The sequence below is a fragment of the Mesoplodon bidens genome, assembly GCF_964165515.1.
Source record: "Mesoplodon bidens genome assembly, chromosome: 14".
NCBI classification, from domain to species: Eukaryota; Metazoa; Chordata; class Mammalia; order Artiodactyla; family Ziphiidae; genus Mesoplodon; species Mesoplodon bidens.
In genome coordinates this window covers 86,887,873-86,906,678 of record NC_138170.1, presented here as the reverse complement: position 1 = coordinate 86,906,678, position 18,806 = coordinate 86,887,873, and the positions used below count along the sequence as shown (strand labels likewise).

At 46.5% G+C, this 18,806-nt stretch overlaps 1 protein-coding gene across 2 annotated transcripts; it reads right to left on the bottom strand.

Annotated features, from left to right (window-relative positions):
- Positions 1-1,615: 1,615 nt before the first annotated feature.
- RNASEH1 (ribonuclease H1) lies at positions 1,616-11,701 on the bottom strand. 2 transcript variants are annotated; one of them, XR_014017522.1, is made up of 8 exons: positions 11,499-11,701; positions 10,232-10,347; positions 6,922-7,086; positions 4,852-4,951; positions 3,968-4,022; positions 3,520-3,600; positions 2,902-3,026; positions 1,616-1,790 (listed from the first exon to the last, which is right to left on the bottom strand). XR_014017522.1 is itself a non-coding variant. In XM_081255095.1 (8 exons), the coding sequence occupies exons 1-8, from the start codon at positions 11,627-11,629 to the stop codon at positions 1,704-1,706; spliced, it is 864 nt and encodes a 287-aa protein (XP_081111221.1). In that variant the 5' UTR covers positions 11,630-11,701; the 3' UTR covers positions 1,616-1,703. The 2 variants fall into 2 exon arrangements, 1 of the variants encoding a protein (XP_081111221.1); XM_081255095.1 differs by having other exon boundaries at positions 3,520-3,604.
- Between the last annotated feature and the right edge of the window lie 7,105 nt (positions 11,702-18,806).

Below are 18,806 nucleotides of genomic sequence, written 5' to 3'. Positions count from 1 at the left end.
GCTACCTTTTTAGGATGACCGGGAGCCAATCTTAGCATTTATCCCTCCTTTTGTACGTGAATTCTACACTGAGCACCAGCATTAGGTGAGGGGAAGTACCTTCTAAAACTGTTCCAGCCAATAAATGTAAGCAAAATGACAGCATATCAGCATTCTGCAACCTAACTAATGGATTTAGGCCCTGAGCACTGGCAGCTGCCAACAGCAAAAGATTGAAAACCACTCTGCCTTCTGATGAAAGCACATAACACACGTGCCCAAGGGGTGGAGCCTGACTGTGATCAAGCCTCTGGACCCAGCCGCCAATTTGCAGGAAATACCGAGGACAGAGTAAAACACTGGACAGCACCTCGAGATCGCGAGCAACAAAACTGACAGTGGGAAACAGTGGGACAAATGGCTCAGGCTCTTCAACAGATAAACTGTAAGAACAGTGATTGAGGGGGAACCTGTAAATTAAAGAGACTTAAGAAATATCAAGTTAAAAAAAAAAAAAGAAATATCAAGTTAAAAAAAGAGTAGACTAGATTAAAAACTGCCACAAAGAAAAGCAAGGAAGTCATTTCTGTAAAAGTCGGGATTAGTTCTGGAGGGAGGGAAGGGCTGTGACTGGAGGAGCACGTGAAGAGCCTTCTGGGCATCTGGCAAAGTTCTACTTCTTGGCCTCGGTAGTAGTTACAAGGGTACTCACCTTATAATAACAATAATAATTCAATAAGCTATACATTTGTTTTGTATCGTTTTCTGCATTTTTTTTTTTTTTTTTTTTTTTTTGCGGTACGCAGGCCTCTCACTGCTGTGGCCTCTCCCGTTGCGGAGCACAGGCTCCGGACGCACAGGCTCAGCGGTCATGGCTCACGGGCCTAGCCGCTCCGCGGCATGTGGGATCTTCCTGAACCGGGGCACGAACCCGTGTCCCCTGCATCGGCAGGTGGACTCTCAACCACTGTGCCACCAGGGAAGCCCTCTGCATGTTTTTATGACAAAAAGGTAATAAAAGATAAAAATAATCATGTCATTTTTTTTTAACTTGCATAGTGCTTTTAACAAAAATAGCCCACCCCTCCAATTTTAAAACATTTATTTACAATCTTGGTCTTTAGAAGTTATGACTGTTGCTATCTACCAGTCGGGCAGCCAGGGCTGCCCGTGTGTAGGCGGCCCTATCACAGTGCCCCGCCAGGTAAGACCAGCCCACCTTCCCTCTGCCGAGGCGTGGGCTCTGGCAGGACTGCACCCAGCAAGGGAGCCATGCCTTCCTCCAATCCGCCCGTAGGCACAAGCCTACCTAAAAATCATGACTCAGTGTTGCCAACTGTAGGGTAAATGAACTCTTAGAATACTTCTAGGCTTCTTGCCTGCATTTTTAAACCGATGTTTTACTCATCCTTATTAAATCAAAGCCTTAACACTTTTGTCTAGACTGCAATAAAACTAATGAGAACAGTATCAAGTCCAATAAAGCATACTTCTAACAGAACCTCAAATAATGCTCAAATCTCAAAGGATGTTCAGTTTATGACACATCTAACCACCTTTAAGGCACATGCCATGGACCACTACCCTGCTTTTCCGATTTAGTCTGAAAGCTGTGTCTGCCCATCGACTGCAGTGGTCCAGCCTACAGTTTTATTTTTCACACCAGTCAGTAAAGGTGACAAACAGCCACTGGCTCAAGTTGTTCCAAGAATTAAAGGACCTGGTCAGTCTTCAGGTTGCTTCGCGCCTTGTCTTGCTAATCTGTCAGCTTCTTCGTTGCCTATAAATCCCGAATGGCCAGGAACATGCATCTGTTAAATAAAACATTTCCTTTTATTTTTACTAATTTTTTACACAAGCAACACACGACTACATCCTCCCTGTAAAGCACGTCAACCGTTCAGAGGAGACAAGTGTGAAGGCTCCCTTCACAGCTCCTTCTCACACAATTCTGACAGCACAATGCACTTGTGTGCTGGATACACTGACAGAAATCCCGTTTTGTTTCTCCACAAGTTGGATTTTACTGTTGTATTGCCTTTTTCCCACTTAACAGTGGGACCTGGCAAGCTTTCTCGACAGAGCAGATGTGCGGATGGATATGTATACATACACACACACCTGATTCTTCCTCAGTGCTGGGGATGCGCTCATGTGATTTAACCACTGTTTGCACTTATGTTGCTGAAAGGCAAGTTTTGGTTTTTTGTTTGCTTGCTTTTTTTTGCTACACAGCACGGCCTGTGGGATATTAGTCCCCAGACCAGGGATCGAACTCATGCCCTTGGCAGTGAAAGGGCAGAGTCCTAACCACTGAACAACCAGGGAATTCCCGGAAAGGCATGTTTAAATGTCAGGTTGTCAAACGGTCATCAGGGGTCCTGGGCTGGGAGAGCACGGTAGTGTTAAGAAAATGGTTGCCGTTTAACTCACTCTGTATTTTTCGAAAAGGTAATTTTAATAAAAGTGACCTAGTGTAAGAAAAATACTTCCATTTTGGGGAAAAAAATCATGTTACTAAGGTCTAATCACACAACACTATTTTTAAGAGGATACATCATAAATTAGCCTGAACTGACATTATGGCTGCTTCCAAAGAAACCAGGAGGCTGACGATCACAGGTCACTCTAACAGTGCGAGGTATGGCTGGGTGAGGACGATGTGGAGAGCCCGGAGGCCCTCAGCCTCAGCGCCGGGACCCAGCACTCTGCACGCAGGACCCGCCTGTTAGAGCAGCATTACTCAGATGATGGTCAAAAGACTCCACTGTGCTCTAACACACGCTACGACAGCAATTCCATGGACACTGCTGTTTTAACTGAAGTCATCAAATTACTCACAGAAACCATTGAACTGTCTAGCTAGTTTATTTCATTTGGTCATAACGGCCACAAGCCGTGACCACCTAAGACAACACTCACCCACTGAATGTCCATACCCTGGACGAGCCTGTCCAGCGCCATGAAGTCCTCTTTGTTGATCACCTCCTTCCCTGTGCTTCTCCTCCATCCACTCTTCTTCCAGCCTTGCACCCAATTCGTGATGCCTAGAAGGAACACTCACAGATCATTATTCTCGAACGTTCTGGTATTTTTTCCTCCCTAGACTCCCCTCTGACCATTGCTCCTTGTGTACCTGAGTGGCTTTCTGGAATTCTCCTTTCCTTACTGGGGCCGTGCTCTGGCTCGCCCCGTCCCTTTACTCTCACCCGTGTCTGCCCTGAGGCCGTCGGGCTGAGGCACCACCCCCTCCAGCCTCATCAGCGCCCCCCAGGCCCCCACCCCACGGGCCCTACACACGGTAGCCCCAGAGGGAGCACACATCTACCTCGCGGCCACGCCCTCAGCGCCTGGCAAAGCATGCCTCCGCGGCACATACTGGAGCAGCACGGGCTTCCCTGGCACCAGACACACCCAACGCCAGCCCCTTCACCGTCTGGGTCCTGCCCTGATGCCGCACCTCTTCCAGGGGAAGGAAATAGCTATTTCCCTTCATATGTACTCGAAAAACCCTAGAAGAAGTCAAATGTAAATGCTTACCATTGATAGTAAACATGCTGTCTGTGTAGAGAACCAATTTATTGATGTTCTGAGCCTTCGCCTGTTCGATGGCTTTGCAGGCTGCCTTGAAGATACAAATCAGTTGTCATGCTGCAGAAATTGTTCAACTTTCAACACTGATGTTCAAAATTACCAAAAAATTTAAAATCTAAATTCCTTTTCCTGTGCTAACCGTGATAATACTGTCTATGTGAAATAACGCTACACCTACAATTCTCCTGTTTAGACATCTATTTGAAACAAGTTTTATAATTTTTCTAGAAAACTCCTGTTCTTCAGAACTGTTACTAGCCCCAAACTAAGTTTCTTCTGGACTCTGAGTATCTTATACACACAGAGAGTAGAAAGTACATTGATACCGTTCTAGTCAATGGTAAAGAATTGATAAACTTACATTTTTAGTGGAAAAATACCTGTGATAACTTACATGAATCTCTGCTCTTTGGTTTGTTTGTCGCCCAGGAAGTCTAATTCCTACATTTCTGGTTTCAAAACAGTACAAAAGAAAATAAAATTATAAGCTAATTCTGAAGTGATTCCTTAAGTCTCTTAATTGATAACAGGCTTGTATACTTTTTTATTTGAAATATGAAATTGTACAAAAATCAAACCAACGATACTAACAGTTTATTGAAAAGTGCCATGGTGTGGTCTTATAGGAGAACTCTGGACCAGAAGGCAAAAGCCAGGTTTAATTTCTGGACCTGAAATACACTAGCATGTGGTCTTGGGCAGGCACTAAACCCGCGGACACTCATGCCACCCGAGCTTGCCACCCCTTAGAGGGTTCCAGGCTAAGTGAAACATCGAAGTGAAGGCAGAAGGACTTACAGGCCAGGAGGCTCGAGAGCAGCATCACTGGTGCGCAGCTGACCTTGCTCACGCCCAGGGCTGCTCAGGCACCTGGACACTGGTGAGTGGCTACTTCACAGGGGTCCAACCCCTCTTTCACACTGAATTCTGGGGCTGTCAGTTACTACTCAAGTTCTTGCATATTTGGGGGCAGGTGTATTTGAATGATCTCACGTCGTATCACCTTGACTTTGTGCCTTTTGAAAAACACGGGTCACCTCTAAGCTCACTCATCTTCAAGACTCGTAGGGGCACGCAGGGCTCCCAGGATGGTGACCTGCCCCGCGTGCATCCTTGCCAAAGCCATCTCCCAGGGATGTGGGACTCTTCCACTACCCTTGCCAATGCTACCAAATAATCAAACAGTAAGCGGATCCTGCCTCAGTCTTTCTCAAGTTTTGGAATATGATTCAGTTAACTGTGAAGCTTAATAAAAGCCAGCTTTTCTGGTTTACTTACAAAGGATGGCCTGGCCCCCAGTAAACACCGATTCCTGCTCGAGCCCTCCTCCGCCCATTACTGGAGCAGCAGCCGTCCGTGTAGACGACGACAGAGTGCCCTGTAAGTGGGAAACTTAGTGAGCGCCATGGATCACCGTCACTAAAAGCTGAAATTCACCTAAAAACTTACTATGATTGAATTAGCACTTTAAACTGAGAGAGTATTTATGCTTTGGAAGCTTTCCGTGCAGGAAAACATTACCAATGCCTTACATGGGGGCACTTGACGCTTTTTGCTTGAAATCCACTCCTATTTTGGTTCTGCTTGCCGGGGGCAATTAAAGGTGGAGGCAATCGCTCTGTAAACCCAGACACCGCTGCTGTTTACATTCCCTGTTACAGAGGCCAATGAACAAAGCCACTGCCCCTCTCTTCACATGTGTGTGGGGGGCAGTGCGGGGAGGCCACGTTCACCCCCAGGAGCTGCCCTTGCAGACAACAGTGCCTTGATGATGACCTGCCTGCCAGAAGGTCAAGTCCTCCGACAAATGGTGGCCTAATTTTGTTTCTTGGTCCTTTTGCAACTAGTGAACTGTGGTCCCGCCTCTGCTTCTTTCCATCAAGACAGAGTTTGATCAACACACCAACGCGGTAAAGAGCAAGGCAGAGAAGGAATGACACGAGGCCATCCTTGGGCCGCTGACGAGCAGAGCGCTCGGCAGGGCGAAGGAGAGCTCGGGTGCCGGGCGTCAGCGAGCTGGGCTGTGGAGCAAACGGAGGCCGTGCGCCGTGAGGTACGTGTTAAACGGAGGGCAGACTGAACAGGCAGAGGCAAAGCGGGGAGGAGGTGAGATGTCAGCGGACCACATTCCCAGCCGGAGTGGGGCTGGGGGTCAGAGAACGCGGGCGCCGGGCAGGGCTCCTCCATGCAACTCAACGTGACGCCCAACACGACCCCTTCCTGGTCCCTGACGCCGTGTGGCTGCCACTGCCTGTCAGGCACTGTGTCAGGTGCCCCGGTGCTTCAGGCAACTCTTAGTACACTGGAAACGGCTCATCTCCCAGTCGCCCCACCAACATCTGCTTCAATTACTATCAGTAAATAATCAGATCAAGAACGTTTGGTTTTGCTTTTCACATAACTGCAAAAATTGATTTATACAGTTTTCATACAGTTTGACCAAACATTTTCTACTGGTTTCCCTTGAAAAACTTAGAACCTACAAATACACTGACTTATATAAAAAATGCTATTTATTCTTATCTTCTATTCATACATGTAGAAGACAAAAAGGAGACTCACGTACCATTGTTACTTAATATAAACACTGTATTCCTGGAGCTAAAGGCAGAGCAGAAATTCACAACTATCTTGTTTCTCAGGGTAAGGTAGGATCACTTCTGCTTTGCAAAGATTACATGTAAAACGTTAAGATGCTGGTGCCAACCAATTATATAAAGGAGCTCTGTCCAGGGCCTTTCTTATTTGAAGAGCTGAAGTTTTTGCATTTTCTTAGTGACCAGAATTACTGTGTGCACAGGGAACACTGGTGTTTACAAAGATCAAAGAGTTTTTCATGCATAGCCTATATAACGATTTTCCTATGTATGTCCAAAATTCTAATAATTCTACACCATTAGATCAATTATAAAATAGTGACCTCAGGACTCCCTTGGTGGACCAGTGGTAAGTAATCCGCCTTCCAATGCAGGGGACGTGGGTTTGATCCCTGGTCGCGGAACTGGGATCCCACATGCCTTGGGGCAACTGAGCCCACGCCACAACTGAGCTCGCGCGCTTCAACTAGAGAGCCCACGCACTCTGGAGCCTGCACACCACAACTAGAGAAGGGAAAACCTGCATGCCACAACTAGAGAGAAGCCCACGTGCCGCAACGAAAGATCCCACATGCCGCAACGAAGAACCGACACAACCAAATAAATAAACATGTAAAAAGAAAGGGGGAAAAAAAAGAATGTTATACATCAGTTCAAATTTCCCTCATTAAGAAAGTGGGAAAAGTTTTTACACATGAATATATTTATATGATTACTGTATTAAAAATTTTAAAATCCAAGAAAGACATACCCATATAAGAAAACGTGTCTTTGCTCACTGAAGGCAGCGGTTCTGCATTCTGTTTCATGTGCTTTGCACACGGCTCTGTGGTTTCACCTTCACCTTCATCCAAGGGCTCATGAAGTCGCTTGTTTGCCTTCACTTGTGATTCCTGTACATGTTTATTTTTCTGCCCTGAAAGGCAGAGTCTACTCAAAAGCCAGGAACAATGGACACACCATGAAATGACTGAGAATCCAGAACTTCACTAAGTCAGGCTTAAATACCCACCGTATGTGGCTCTAGAGAAGGAAAGACTTAAAACAGGCCACACCACCTCACACACTGACGTCCTGGGAAATTAAATTTTCCATAATAAGTTCAGGGAGGGCAATACGAAGACTAGAGCAAAGCTGCTGTTAAAAAAGAAATCTGGTTTCGATGGAGACAGAACAGATACCAAGGGTGCTGAACCCTTTAGCGCTCACAGACAGTTTGAAAATCTGAGGGGCTCTTTCCTCAGAGAAAACAAGGGTCCAAATTTCATATCTAAGGTGAGAACAGATAATGGGACATATTAAAAAAGGGATATAGGGGCTTCCCTGGTGGCGCAGTGGTTGAGAGTCCGCCTGCTGATGCAGTGAACACGGGTTCGTGCCCCAGTCCGGGAAGATCCCACATGCCGTAGAGCGGCTAGGCCCGTGAGCCATGGCCGCTGAGCCTGCGCATCCGGAGCCTGTGCTCCGCAGCGGGAGAGGCCACAACAGTGAGAGGCCCGTGTACCGCCCAAAAAAAAAAAAAAAGGGATATAGAAACCAAAAGGTAACGGGATTGGGTCCCTGCAGGGACAGCACTGTTGGAGAGCTTCCCTCCAGTGGCCCAGCCGGGGTGGACCTGAGGGTAATCCTCAAGGCATTCTCACACCCACTCAGGTTGTGTCTCACTCACTCTTTCATATAATTATGGCAGCTGACGCAGCAGATGAATTAGACCAGGATTCAAAAAACTAGCTTCAATTTGAGCTTCACCTTTTATCAGTTGTGAACTCAGTCAACGGACTTAACACCCCTCAGCTGCTATAAAATGAGGCCCAGCACTAGGTGATCTGAAACAGCTTTTCCTACACTACCCTTTTATGGAGTGGAACTAGAAACACAGAAGGAGCAACTCATTGTATCTCCAAAATAACAACCTTAACTCAACACTGCAGAGTGCACTTTTTGCTCTAAACCCCTAAACCAGGGGTGGAGAGATGATGCTCCAGCATTTACTGAGCACCGACTAGACAGGCATAAGCTGGAACTTCTCGCCTGGCATAGCTTCTCAGCCCACACCTCTCCAAAGAGTGCTAAGGTCAGCCAGGCAGAGCTCGAGGGGATCGCCACCACGTCCAGAGCAAGGATGACATGTCCGCTCTGCTGTCCTGGTGCTACCTCATACTGACCTTGAAAATACTCCTGCAGACCCCCAGAGGTACAGGCTGAAGTGCAATTTTGCAGAATTTTCATATGGATATAAATAATCGGTTTTACTTACTATAACAGAGAAAGTTAAATTGAAATGAAAGTTGTTGAAGAACAGATATGACTTTGAAGGAAAAGGATACTATGGTTGTCAGATAATTTTTCCGTCACAAAATTGTGGTTTTTCTTTAACTAAATTAACCTAAAATCAACTTATATAAACCACAATAACTAGCAAATAGCTCAGGAATCCCCAAATAAGGATAAATGTAATATTAAGAGAAAAACTGGGAAAGAGGCTAACAGGTTTGCTCTGGTACGGCTCTCTAACATTCATGATGCTAAGTCCCATTTATATACATTATGTAAGTCACTAACTGGAGGTCTCTGTAAAGTTTTTTTTTTTTTTTTTTTTTTTGCAGTACGCGGGCCTCTCACTGTTGTGGCCTCTCCCGTTGCGGAGCACAGGCTCCGGACGCGCAGGCTCAGCGTCCATGGCTCACGGGCCCAGCCACCCCACGGCATGTGGGATCTTCCCAGACCGGGGCACGAACCCGTGCGCCCTGCATCGGCAGGCGGACTCTCAACCACTGCGCCACCGGGGAAGCCCTCTGTAAAGTTTTAACAAAAGCAAACTCACAGATATAAAAACTACCTTGCCTTAAGACTTGGAGAACTTAATAAACAGAAACATACTGATACTGGAAGAACTGAGATACGAGTAAATTACTAATCGGTTAAAACGAAAAACCCGTGAAAAGGAGTATTAAGAACCCAACCACGGCAAGAGTCGGACTTGCACACTAGCTTTCTCTCCCGAGCCCATTTCTCGCCTGCGTAGAAAACGGAGCCGTCACATCACACCCCCTTTAAAAGCTGCTGGGAAACAGAGGGTGAAGCAGCCACGCAAGCAGTGTCTCCTCTGCCCCGGAAAGCTGCCTTGCAGGGCCGATTCCCAGCGTGATCTGCCTCTCCCGGAATAGTGTCATGACACCACAGAGGAGCACCTGTTCAATGCTTAAGCATCTCAGTGGGCTCGAGAGACTGTTCAAAAGCTGATTTGGGCTTCCCTGGTGGCGCAGGGGTTGAGAGTCCGCCTGCCGATGCAGGGGACACGGGTTCGTGCCCCGGGCCGGGAAGATCCCACATGCCGCGGAGCGGCTGGGCCTGTGGGCCATGGCCGCTGAGCCTGCGCGTCCGGAGCCTGTGCTCTGAAACGGGAGAGGCCACAACAGTGAGAGGCCCGCGTACCGCAAAAAAAAAAAAAAAAAAATATATATATATATATATATATCTCCTCCTCTCAGTTTTCATCCACTGTAGTAAAAAATGTCCGTGAGTAAAGTTAATGAAAAACACTTCTTCAAGGTAGGCTACATTTTAAACCTTTGGGCTCTAAGGCAGCCACCCTTAGTCTCGCCTACCTGATGTCTCTTATATTGGGCCCTAAACTTCAATGAAGTCTACTTCCGGTAACGTGAAACTGGAGGAAATTCCGATTGTGTGACTCTATCCTAGGTAAAAATGAAACACCATACAGGGGCATGCTGTGAAGAGAACTACACTCATCATTTTACAACTAGAGCCCATTCAATCCAATAACAAGAATAAGTATTTTTAAAAGGTGGAATTGAGTATAGTGAGGACACTGAATGGAACAGGAGGTCCGCATCCAGGCTTGTCTCCAATACTGTTACCAACAGGAGTCACTACGCTAAATTGCTTTCAGCCTATTTCCTAAGCTGTAAAATGGAAAAATGGAAACAATCATATTCTTCTCTATCTGCTTAGAGAGTAGCTATATAGATCAAGTGACACTTGGGATATGAAAGGTTTTGAATAGGTTAAAAGGTTACAATGACGTGAGTCGTGACTACCTTCTGAACCATCAGAGTTTGCGGAGCTTCTGACAAAGGCCCAGGCTTCCTCTTCTGTGGCAAACTTCTTAAATCTGGCTGCAGGAAACCGGTCCACCTGGGCTCTGCACTCATCCCTGAAACAAAGTGCAGTGTTAAGCTCCTCCCTCCCTCTGTCACCCTATTTTTTCACGGATCCTTGTCTTAGGCTGGGAACAGTGTGACAAGGGCTGGGGCTGTCAGCCCCCTGGGGGCAAAGGGTCACGCCTTACAGTTTGTAGTCTTATCTTGCACGTCCAACCCTTCACCCTGTGTCATGCTAGGTGCCAGCCAGACAATACACCTGCACCATAAGGCTTTCCTCAAAGCATACTAGAGTTTGGGGGTCTTCAATCATTTCATTACAACAGAAAGGCCAGCTTCTGAGATGCTTCTTCCTCAGTAGCCTAGCTGCACAGGGGAACACTATGCACTCACGTACACACACAAAGACTGATAATAAACCTTGATATCATACAGTGGGAAGAGTCCTGGTTATGGAGTCATAACACCTGGGTTCAAGTCCTACATCTGTCACTTACTGGCCCCAAGAATTTCTTGACCACGGTAACTACACCCAAAAATGAGAATAACCCCACCTACCTCAAAGGACTGTTATAGGGATACAAACATTAGTTTACAAGAATTTCTCTTTTTAGGACTTCCCTGGTGGTGCAATGGTTAAGAATCCGCCTGCCAATGCAGGGGGCACAAGTTCAAGCCCTGGTCCGGGAAGATCCCACATGTCGTGGGGCAACTAAGCATGTGCACCACAACAACTGAGCCCTCGAGCCACAACTACTGAGCCCGTGAGCCACAACTACTGAAGCCCGTGCACCTAGAGCCCGTGCTCCGCAACAAGAGAAGCCACCGCAATGAGAAGCCTGCGTGCAGCAACGAAGGTCCAAAGCAGCCAAAATAAATTAATTTTTAAAAATTTCCCTTTTTAAAAACACCCGTAAGATTAGATTAGGCATTGAGTTCCACCACGTGTAACCCTGTGGAAACTCTTTCATTGTAACAGATGAGAAAAAGGATTAAGTAGAGGCCTCTGGCCAGCCCAGACTGTCAGTGGCGTTTCTGACACTCCCAGCAAAAACGAATTGGAGTCGAGGCCTCCCATGTCGCGGCCCCCGCGCGCCGACTCTAGGCCGAGGGCCGTGAGCTCCGGGGGTGGCAGCCGCCTCCCCGCCGCGGAGCCGCCCACCGCCGCCCTAAACCCGCTCCCGGGAAGGCGCGGCTCCCTCACCAGGTCAGGAAGACCCCGGCCTTGCGGCCCCTCCTCACGGCATAAAACATGGCGAGCCCGCGGCAGCTGCGGCCACAGCAACGCACGGCAGCCAAAGCCACTCTGTGCGCCACACCCAGAAGCCTGGTCATCGCTCACTGCCGGTCACCGGGGAGCAACCATTCTCCCGGCCACAAGCCCTCATCACACATGCCAGACTTCCGGCGGCGGCGCAGGGAAATGACGCAACTGGGGGCGGGACCTGGGGCGGAGCCCAGACTCGCGCTTTTCTGACTCGTCAATTTCCTGGACGTCAGTGAGACTGTGGGGCCTGGGCGGAGGTCCCGGGGGCGGGGCCTAAGGAGGGGCAGAGGCGGGGATATGGGCGCCTGGGCGGGGCCCAGGGTGGGGCGGGGTCTGGGCGGTGGGGGCGGGGTCTGGGCGGTGGGGGCGGGACTGGTCGGGCTGAGTGGGAAAGCGGCCCTGGTCTCGCCCAGTCCCCGCCACCTGCAGCAGCTCGGGCGGTTCCCCACGCTTGGTGGGCGCTGCAGGCTTTGCGCGGTGGGCATCGGGCGCCCGGCCACGGGCCCCGACGTCGGCCTCCCGTGGTTCTGGGGCGCTCCCGCGGTGCGGGGTGCACTCAGGACTAGCCAAGCACGTGGATGGGCTGGCTTACTGGCTCACTGTTGTCGTGGCCGGAAAGACATTGGGTTTCACAAAGGGAAAAGAAGGGTGGGTGCCTCTGAGGGAGAGGGGTAAGGGGGTGTGAGCGCTGCATCCCGCCGCCTCGGTGCTCCGCTCAAGGGGGTGGCCCTTTTCCCCACCCCACCCAGGCCGGTGTGTAACCAGTAGGATGTCCAATACTTAACGCACTACGACCCAAGGGGAAAATTTAGTTGGAAAGGCAATGTCTTAGAATTCTGCCCAGTATTTCCCATTTTGCTCTGTAAGCAAACCGACTTCCAAGTCCTCTCCATTGACAAGTCTTGCTTTTCAAATTAACTTTACTTAATTTTCTTGAAGTCTTCAGTTCAACAAACGTTATCAAACACGCACTGTGTGCTACCCAAGCCCCGGGGGATGCAGAATTGACTAGGGCAGTCTGAGCACCAAGGAATCCCGAGATAGACCCGTGAACAAATAGAGGACGTCAGCAAAGTGTGTGCCAGGCAGGGGAGAGTGAGCACCCTTGCCTGGAGGGCCAGGGAACACAATAGTGCCTGAGTAAGTCTTTGAAGGAAAAAAGGAGAGTTCATTCAGGTGAGTTAGGCAGAGAGAAGGAAGTAGGATATTCCAGGAAGAAGGAACAGCAAAGGTGTGGTCAGTGTGTTCTTGCCTGTGAACTCAAGGAACATCCATTTTAAAGATTTCAACTTTCCTAATTTAAATTTAAACTGGCTCTAGTCCATTCCTCATCCCTATCTTTATTGCACTTCAAGGTAGCTTCTTTCAAAAAAGTTGTCCTTAAAAATCAATTAATGATAGATCATCCCATCTCTTCTCCTGTAGATATATGATGAAAGCTAGGGATGCCCCAGTGACTGCTCTCAGGATGACCGCAGCCCCTCTTTTTACGGTCATTCATTCCCCCTCCGCCCAGGGCCTCTGGAGCTCCTGTAGCCCCTGGATGAGCACAGGCCAGGCCTTGGAAATTTTCTTTCTGGACCTACTTTTCTTTAGAAGCATCTCTAGCTCATGTCCTCCTGGTGACACAGCTTAAGTTATGGACACAGATGGCACCTGGAAGCACTGATTTCTGATTAGGAAGGAAGTCAGGGTAGTGGCCAAAAGCAAGCGTCTTCCCTTCAAAGCTCTGAAAGAACCGGGATCCTCAGTCAGATATGAAACAATGACAGTTGTGTAGGGTATAGACACAGCTGTCGACCGCAGTATTCCCTGGGGGAGGAGAGAGGCTGGGCCCATGGAAAAGTGCTGCCTGACCCTATCCCCCTGACCTTGGGGTCAGACCTACTTAAGACTTGCTTTTTCATGTAAATTAGCTGGCTGTGGTCCTTTATTTAATTAATTTTATTTTCTCTTTTGGCCCCACTGCACAGCCTGCAGGATCTTAGTTCCCCGACCAGGAATTGAACCTGTGCCCCCTGCAGGGGCAGCACAGAGTGTTAACCACTGGACCGCCAGGGAAGTCCCTGTGGTCCCTTATCACAGAATACTCACGGTCCCTACAAAGTTGTAGTTTGGAATTATCTGAGTATGTTCAGACAATCATCCATGTGGCTTTCTACAATTACAAAACTGTTTCTTCTGGCATTTCATTGACTGATTGATTACTCATCTGAAAATGTTTTCTGTCTTAATCTGTGGCTCGAAGTGTGTGATTTTACTTATCTTGGGCAAAAACTGGCCCACTCTCAATAAGGTACTGAGCTCTGGACCAGAGTCAGAAGATACCTACCAGGGGATATGTGCCCTCAGTCAAATCCTTAGCCCTTGGAGACTTTATTCCATCAACTGAAAGATGGGAATGATGGGAATGAAAATTCCCACTGCCAAAGGGTTTTCTTTAAATTGAGATATTAGGTGAAATCATAAATTTTGCAGAGTGGATAGTTTACTGCCTGGCATATAACATACTCATATAGAAAGGGCTATTGTCATTTTCCACTGTAATCTGTACATGAGGGGTAACGGAACCATCTGCTGTTTCTCAGGGTCCACTGAAAAATTCCATAGGCATTTACTGAGTGCCAACAATATACCAGGCACTCTTCTAGACCTGGCCACATGTGGCTACTGAGAATGTGAAAGGGGACTAATCCAAATTCCAGTGGATTTTGAAGACTGTGAAAAATAAAAAGAAGGTAAAAGTCATTAATTTTTCATATTGATTCACATTGATTGCATGTTGAGCTGATAATATTTTGACTATCTTGGGTTAAACAAACATTTAAAATTATGTTTTGTTTCATTTTACTTTTTATTTATTTATTTTTTGTTTTACTTTTTAAATGCGACAGCTAGGAAAGTTTAAATTGCTCTTGTGACTCGAGTTCGTGAAGGGCACTGTTGTAGACACGAGTGAGATGACATGGAGCTTCTGCTCCAGAGAGGGGAATGAATTACTAGACACATGAGACGGGTACTTGACCATTGTTGTAAGGGATAAAAAGAAATAACCTGGGCAACAGGAAAGAGGAGTATGCAGATAAGAGATGTGGAAGAAAGTGCGTTGTAACAGTCATGGGGTTTTGTCTACCAGTCATCACAGGACGTCGTTTTGCTTTGTTGACATCAGTCGTAATGTGGTAGGGAGCCCTCTTCCTCAAGTGGTCAATCAGGAACAAGCTTTTAAAAGGTATCAATTCTCGATGTAATCAGAAGGGACTTAAGAAGTTGTGACACACTTTTGCAAAGTAGTTGCACCAATTTTTACTTTCAGCAGGAAATTCTCAGAGAGCCTGCAGAACCCTACTCTCCCCATAACTGAGTTTTTCAGACTTTTAATTTATGAAAGTGGGTGTCAACGGTGTCTCACTGTGGTCTTCATGTACATTTCTCCGATCACCAGTGACAATGGACATTTCATCAAAAGCGTTTCCTCACCTGGGTTCTTTTTGTGACGTGCCTGCTCAATAAATCCCAGCTGCTGCTGCCACTGCTGGCCAGGAACCACACTTTTTTTTTTTTTTTTTGGCTGCGTTGGGTCTTCCTTGCTGCGTGTGGCCTTTCTCTAGTTGCGGCAAGTGGGGGCTACTCTGTTGCAGTGCTCGGGCTTCTCACTGCGGTGGCTTCTCTTGTTGCAGAGCACGGGCTCTAGATGTGCGGGCTTCATTAGTTGCGGCACTCCGGCTCAGTAGTTGTGGCTCACGGGCTCTAGAGCACAGGCTCAGTAGTTGTGGTGCACAGGGTTAGTTGCTCCGCGGCATGTGGGATCTTCCCAGACCAGGGCTCAAACTCGTGTCCCCTGCATTGGCAGGAAGATTCTCAACCCTGCGCCACCAGGGAAGCCCCAGGGACCATGCTTTGAGAACCACTGCCCATAAAAAAGATTCCCCTGTATGTTTCACTAAAAGTTTTAAAGTTTTGTTTTTGACCTTTATGTCTTTGACATTACCTCTGAAAGTTAAACATTTTTATACCTTGTTATCTCACCACACTTGGAATTTCCTGCGTGATAGGGACGTCTTTTGTTCTAAGCAGACGACTCTTGGTGGGTTCCCTGATGGCTTCAAATCACCAGAAAGACCAAGCCGTGGTCAGAGGGTTGGAACTTTCAATTCCATCCTCTGTCCTCTGGGGAGGGGAGGGGGCTGGAGACTGAGGTAATAATCAGTCATGCCCACATAAGGAAGCCTCCGTCAAATACTTGAATGATGGAGTTCAGAGAGCTGTCAGGTTGTTGAACACGTGGAGGTGCTGGGAGGGTGGTGTGCCCAGAGAGGGCATGAAAATTCTGTTTGTTTGTTTATTTATTTACTTACTTATTTATTTTCTGCGGTACGCGGGCCTCTCACTGTTGCGGCCTCTCCCGTTGCGGAGCACAGGCTCCGGACACACAGGCTCAGCGGCCATGGCTCACGGGCCCAGCTGCTCGGCGGCATGTGGGATCTTCCCGGACTGGGGCACGAACCCGTGTCCCCTGAATCGGCAGGCGGACTCTCAACCACTGCACCACCAGGGAAGCCCAAGTTCTCTATTTTATACATATTAGTGTATATATGTCAATCCCAATCTCCCAATTCATCACCCCCCCCACCATGGTTTTCCTCCCTTGGTGTCCATACGTTTGTTCTCTACATCTGTGTCTCTATTTCTGCCTTGCAAACCGACTCATCTGTACCATTTCTCTAGATTCCACGTATATGCATTAATATACAATATTTGTTTTCTCTTTCTGACTTACTCCACAATGTATGACAGTCTCTAAGTCCATCCACGTCTCTACAAATGACCCAATTTCGTTCCTTCTTATGGCTGAGTAATATTCCATTATAATATGTACCACATCTTCTTTGTTCATTCGTCTGTTGATGGGCACTTATGTTGCTTCCATGACCTGGCTGCAAATAGTGCTGCAATGAACATTGGGGTGCATGCGTCTTTTTGAATTATGGTTTTCTCTGGGTATATGCCCAGTAGTGGGATTGCTGGGTCATATGGTAATTCTTAGTTGTTTTCAAAAAAATTTTTTATTTTATTTATTTACTTTTGGCTGCGTTGGGTCTTTGTTGTGGTGTGCGGGCTCCTCATTGTGGTGGCTTCTCTTGTTGTGGAGCACGGGCTCTAGAAGCGCAGGCTTCAGTAGTTGTGGGGCATGGGCTCAGTAGTTGTGGTGCACGGGCTCAGTAGTTGTGGCTCACGGGCTCTAGAGCACAGGCTCAGTAGTTGTGGCGCATGGGCTTTGTTGTTCCGTGGCATGTGGGATCTTCCTAGACCAAGGCTCGAACCCGTGTCCCCTGCATTGGCAGGTGTATTCTCAACGACTGTGCCACCAGGGAAGCCGTATTTTTAGTTTTTTAAGGAACCTCCATACTGTTCTCCATAGTGGCTGTATCAATTTACATTCCCACTAACAGTACAAGAGGGTTCCCTTTTCTCCACACCCTCTCCAGCATTTGTTGCTTGTAGATTTTCTGATGATGCCCATTCTAACCAGTGTGAGGTGATACCTCATTGTAGTTTTTATTTGCATTTCTCTCATAATTAGTGATGTTGAGCAGCTTTTCATGTGCCTCTTGGCCATCTGTATGTCTTCTTTGGAGAAATGTCTATTTAGGTCTTCTGTCCATTTCTGGATTTGGTTGTTTGTTTTTTCAATATTGAGCTGAATGAGCTGTTTATATATTTTGGGAGATTAATCCTTTGTCCATTGATTCATTTGCAAATATTTTTTCCCATTCTGAGGGTTGTCTTCATCTTGTTTATAGTTTCCTTTGCTGTGCAAAAGCTTTTAAGTTTCATTAGGTCCCAGCTGTTTATTTTTGTTTTTATTTCCATTACTTTAGGAGGTGGGTCAAAAAAGATCTTGCTGCGGTTTATGTCAAATAATGTTCTTCCTATGTTTTCCTTTAAAAGTTTTATAGTGTCTGGTCTTACATTTAGGTCTTTAATCAATTTGGAGTTTATTTTTGTGTATGGTGTTAGGGAGGGTTCTAATTTCATTCTTTTACATATAGCTCTCCAGTTTTCCCAGAACCACTTATTGAAGAGACTGTCTTTTCTCCATTGTATATCCTTGCTTCCTTTGTCATAGATTAGTTGACCATAGGTGTGTGGGTTTATCTCTGGGCTTTCTATCCTGTTCCATTTATCTGTATTTCTGTTTTTGTGCCAGTACCATATTGTCTTGATTACTGTAGTTTTGTAGTATAGTCTGACGTCAGGGAGTCTACTTCCTCCAGCTCCGTTTTTTCCCCTTCAAGATTGCTTTGGCTATTCAGGGTCTTTTGTGTCTCCATACAAATTTTAAGATTTTTTTTGTTCTAGTTCTGTAAAAAATGCCATTGGTAAATTGATAGGGATTACATTGAATTGGTAGATTGCTTTGGGTAGAATAGCCATTTTCACAATATTGATTCTTCCAATCCAAGAACATGGCATATCTCTCCATCTGTTTGTGTCATCTTTGATTTCTTTCATCAGTGTTTTATCGTTTTCTGAGTACAGGTATTTTACATCTTTACCTAGGTTTATTTCTAGGTATTTTATTCTTCTTGTTGCAATGGTGAATGGGATTGTTGTCTTAATTTCTCTTTCTGATTTTTCATCATTAGTGTATAGGAATGCAAGTGATTTCTGTGCATTAATTTTGTATCCTGCAACTTTACCAAATTCATTGATTAGCTCTAGTAGTTTTCTGGTGGCATCTTTAGGATTATCTATGTATAGTATCATGTCATCAGCAAACAGTGACAGTTTTACTTCTTCTTTTCCAATTTGTATTGCTTCTATTTCTTTTTCTTCTGTGATTGCCATGGCTAGGGCTTCCAAAACTATGTTGAATAATAGTGGCGAGAGTGGACATCCTTGTCTTGTTCCTGATCTTAGAGGAAATGCTTTCAGTTTCTCACCATTGAGAATGATGTTTGCTGTGGGTTTGTCATGTATGGCCTTTATTATGTTGAGGTAGGTTCCCTCTATGCCCACTTTCTGGAGAGTTTTTATCAAAATGGGTGTTGAATTTTGTCTTATTCTTCAAGTTGTTAATATGGTGTATTACATTGATTGACTTGCGTATATTGAAGAATCCTTGCCTCCCTGGGATAAATCCCACTTGATCATGGTGTATGATCCTTTTAATGTGTTGTTGGATTCTGTTTGCTAGTATGTTGCTGAGGATTTTTGCATCTATATTCATCAGTGATATTG

Coding starts and splice junctions, on each gene's coding strand:
- RNASEH1 (XM_081255095.1), bottom strand. CDS start 11,629: ATGACCAGGCTTCTGGGTGTGGCGCACAGAGTGGCTTTGGCTGCCGTG. Junction 4,952..6,921: donor AGACACGTTTTCTTATATGG/GTATGTCTTTCT, acceptor TCCCACTTACAG/GGCACTCTGTCGTCGTCTAC. Junction 3,027..3,519: donor CAGCATGTTTACTATCAATG/GTAAGCATTTAC, acceptor TGTTCCTTCTAG/GCATCACGAATTGGGTGCAA.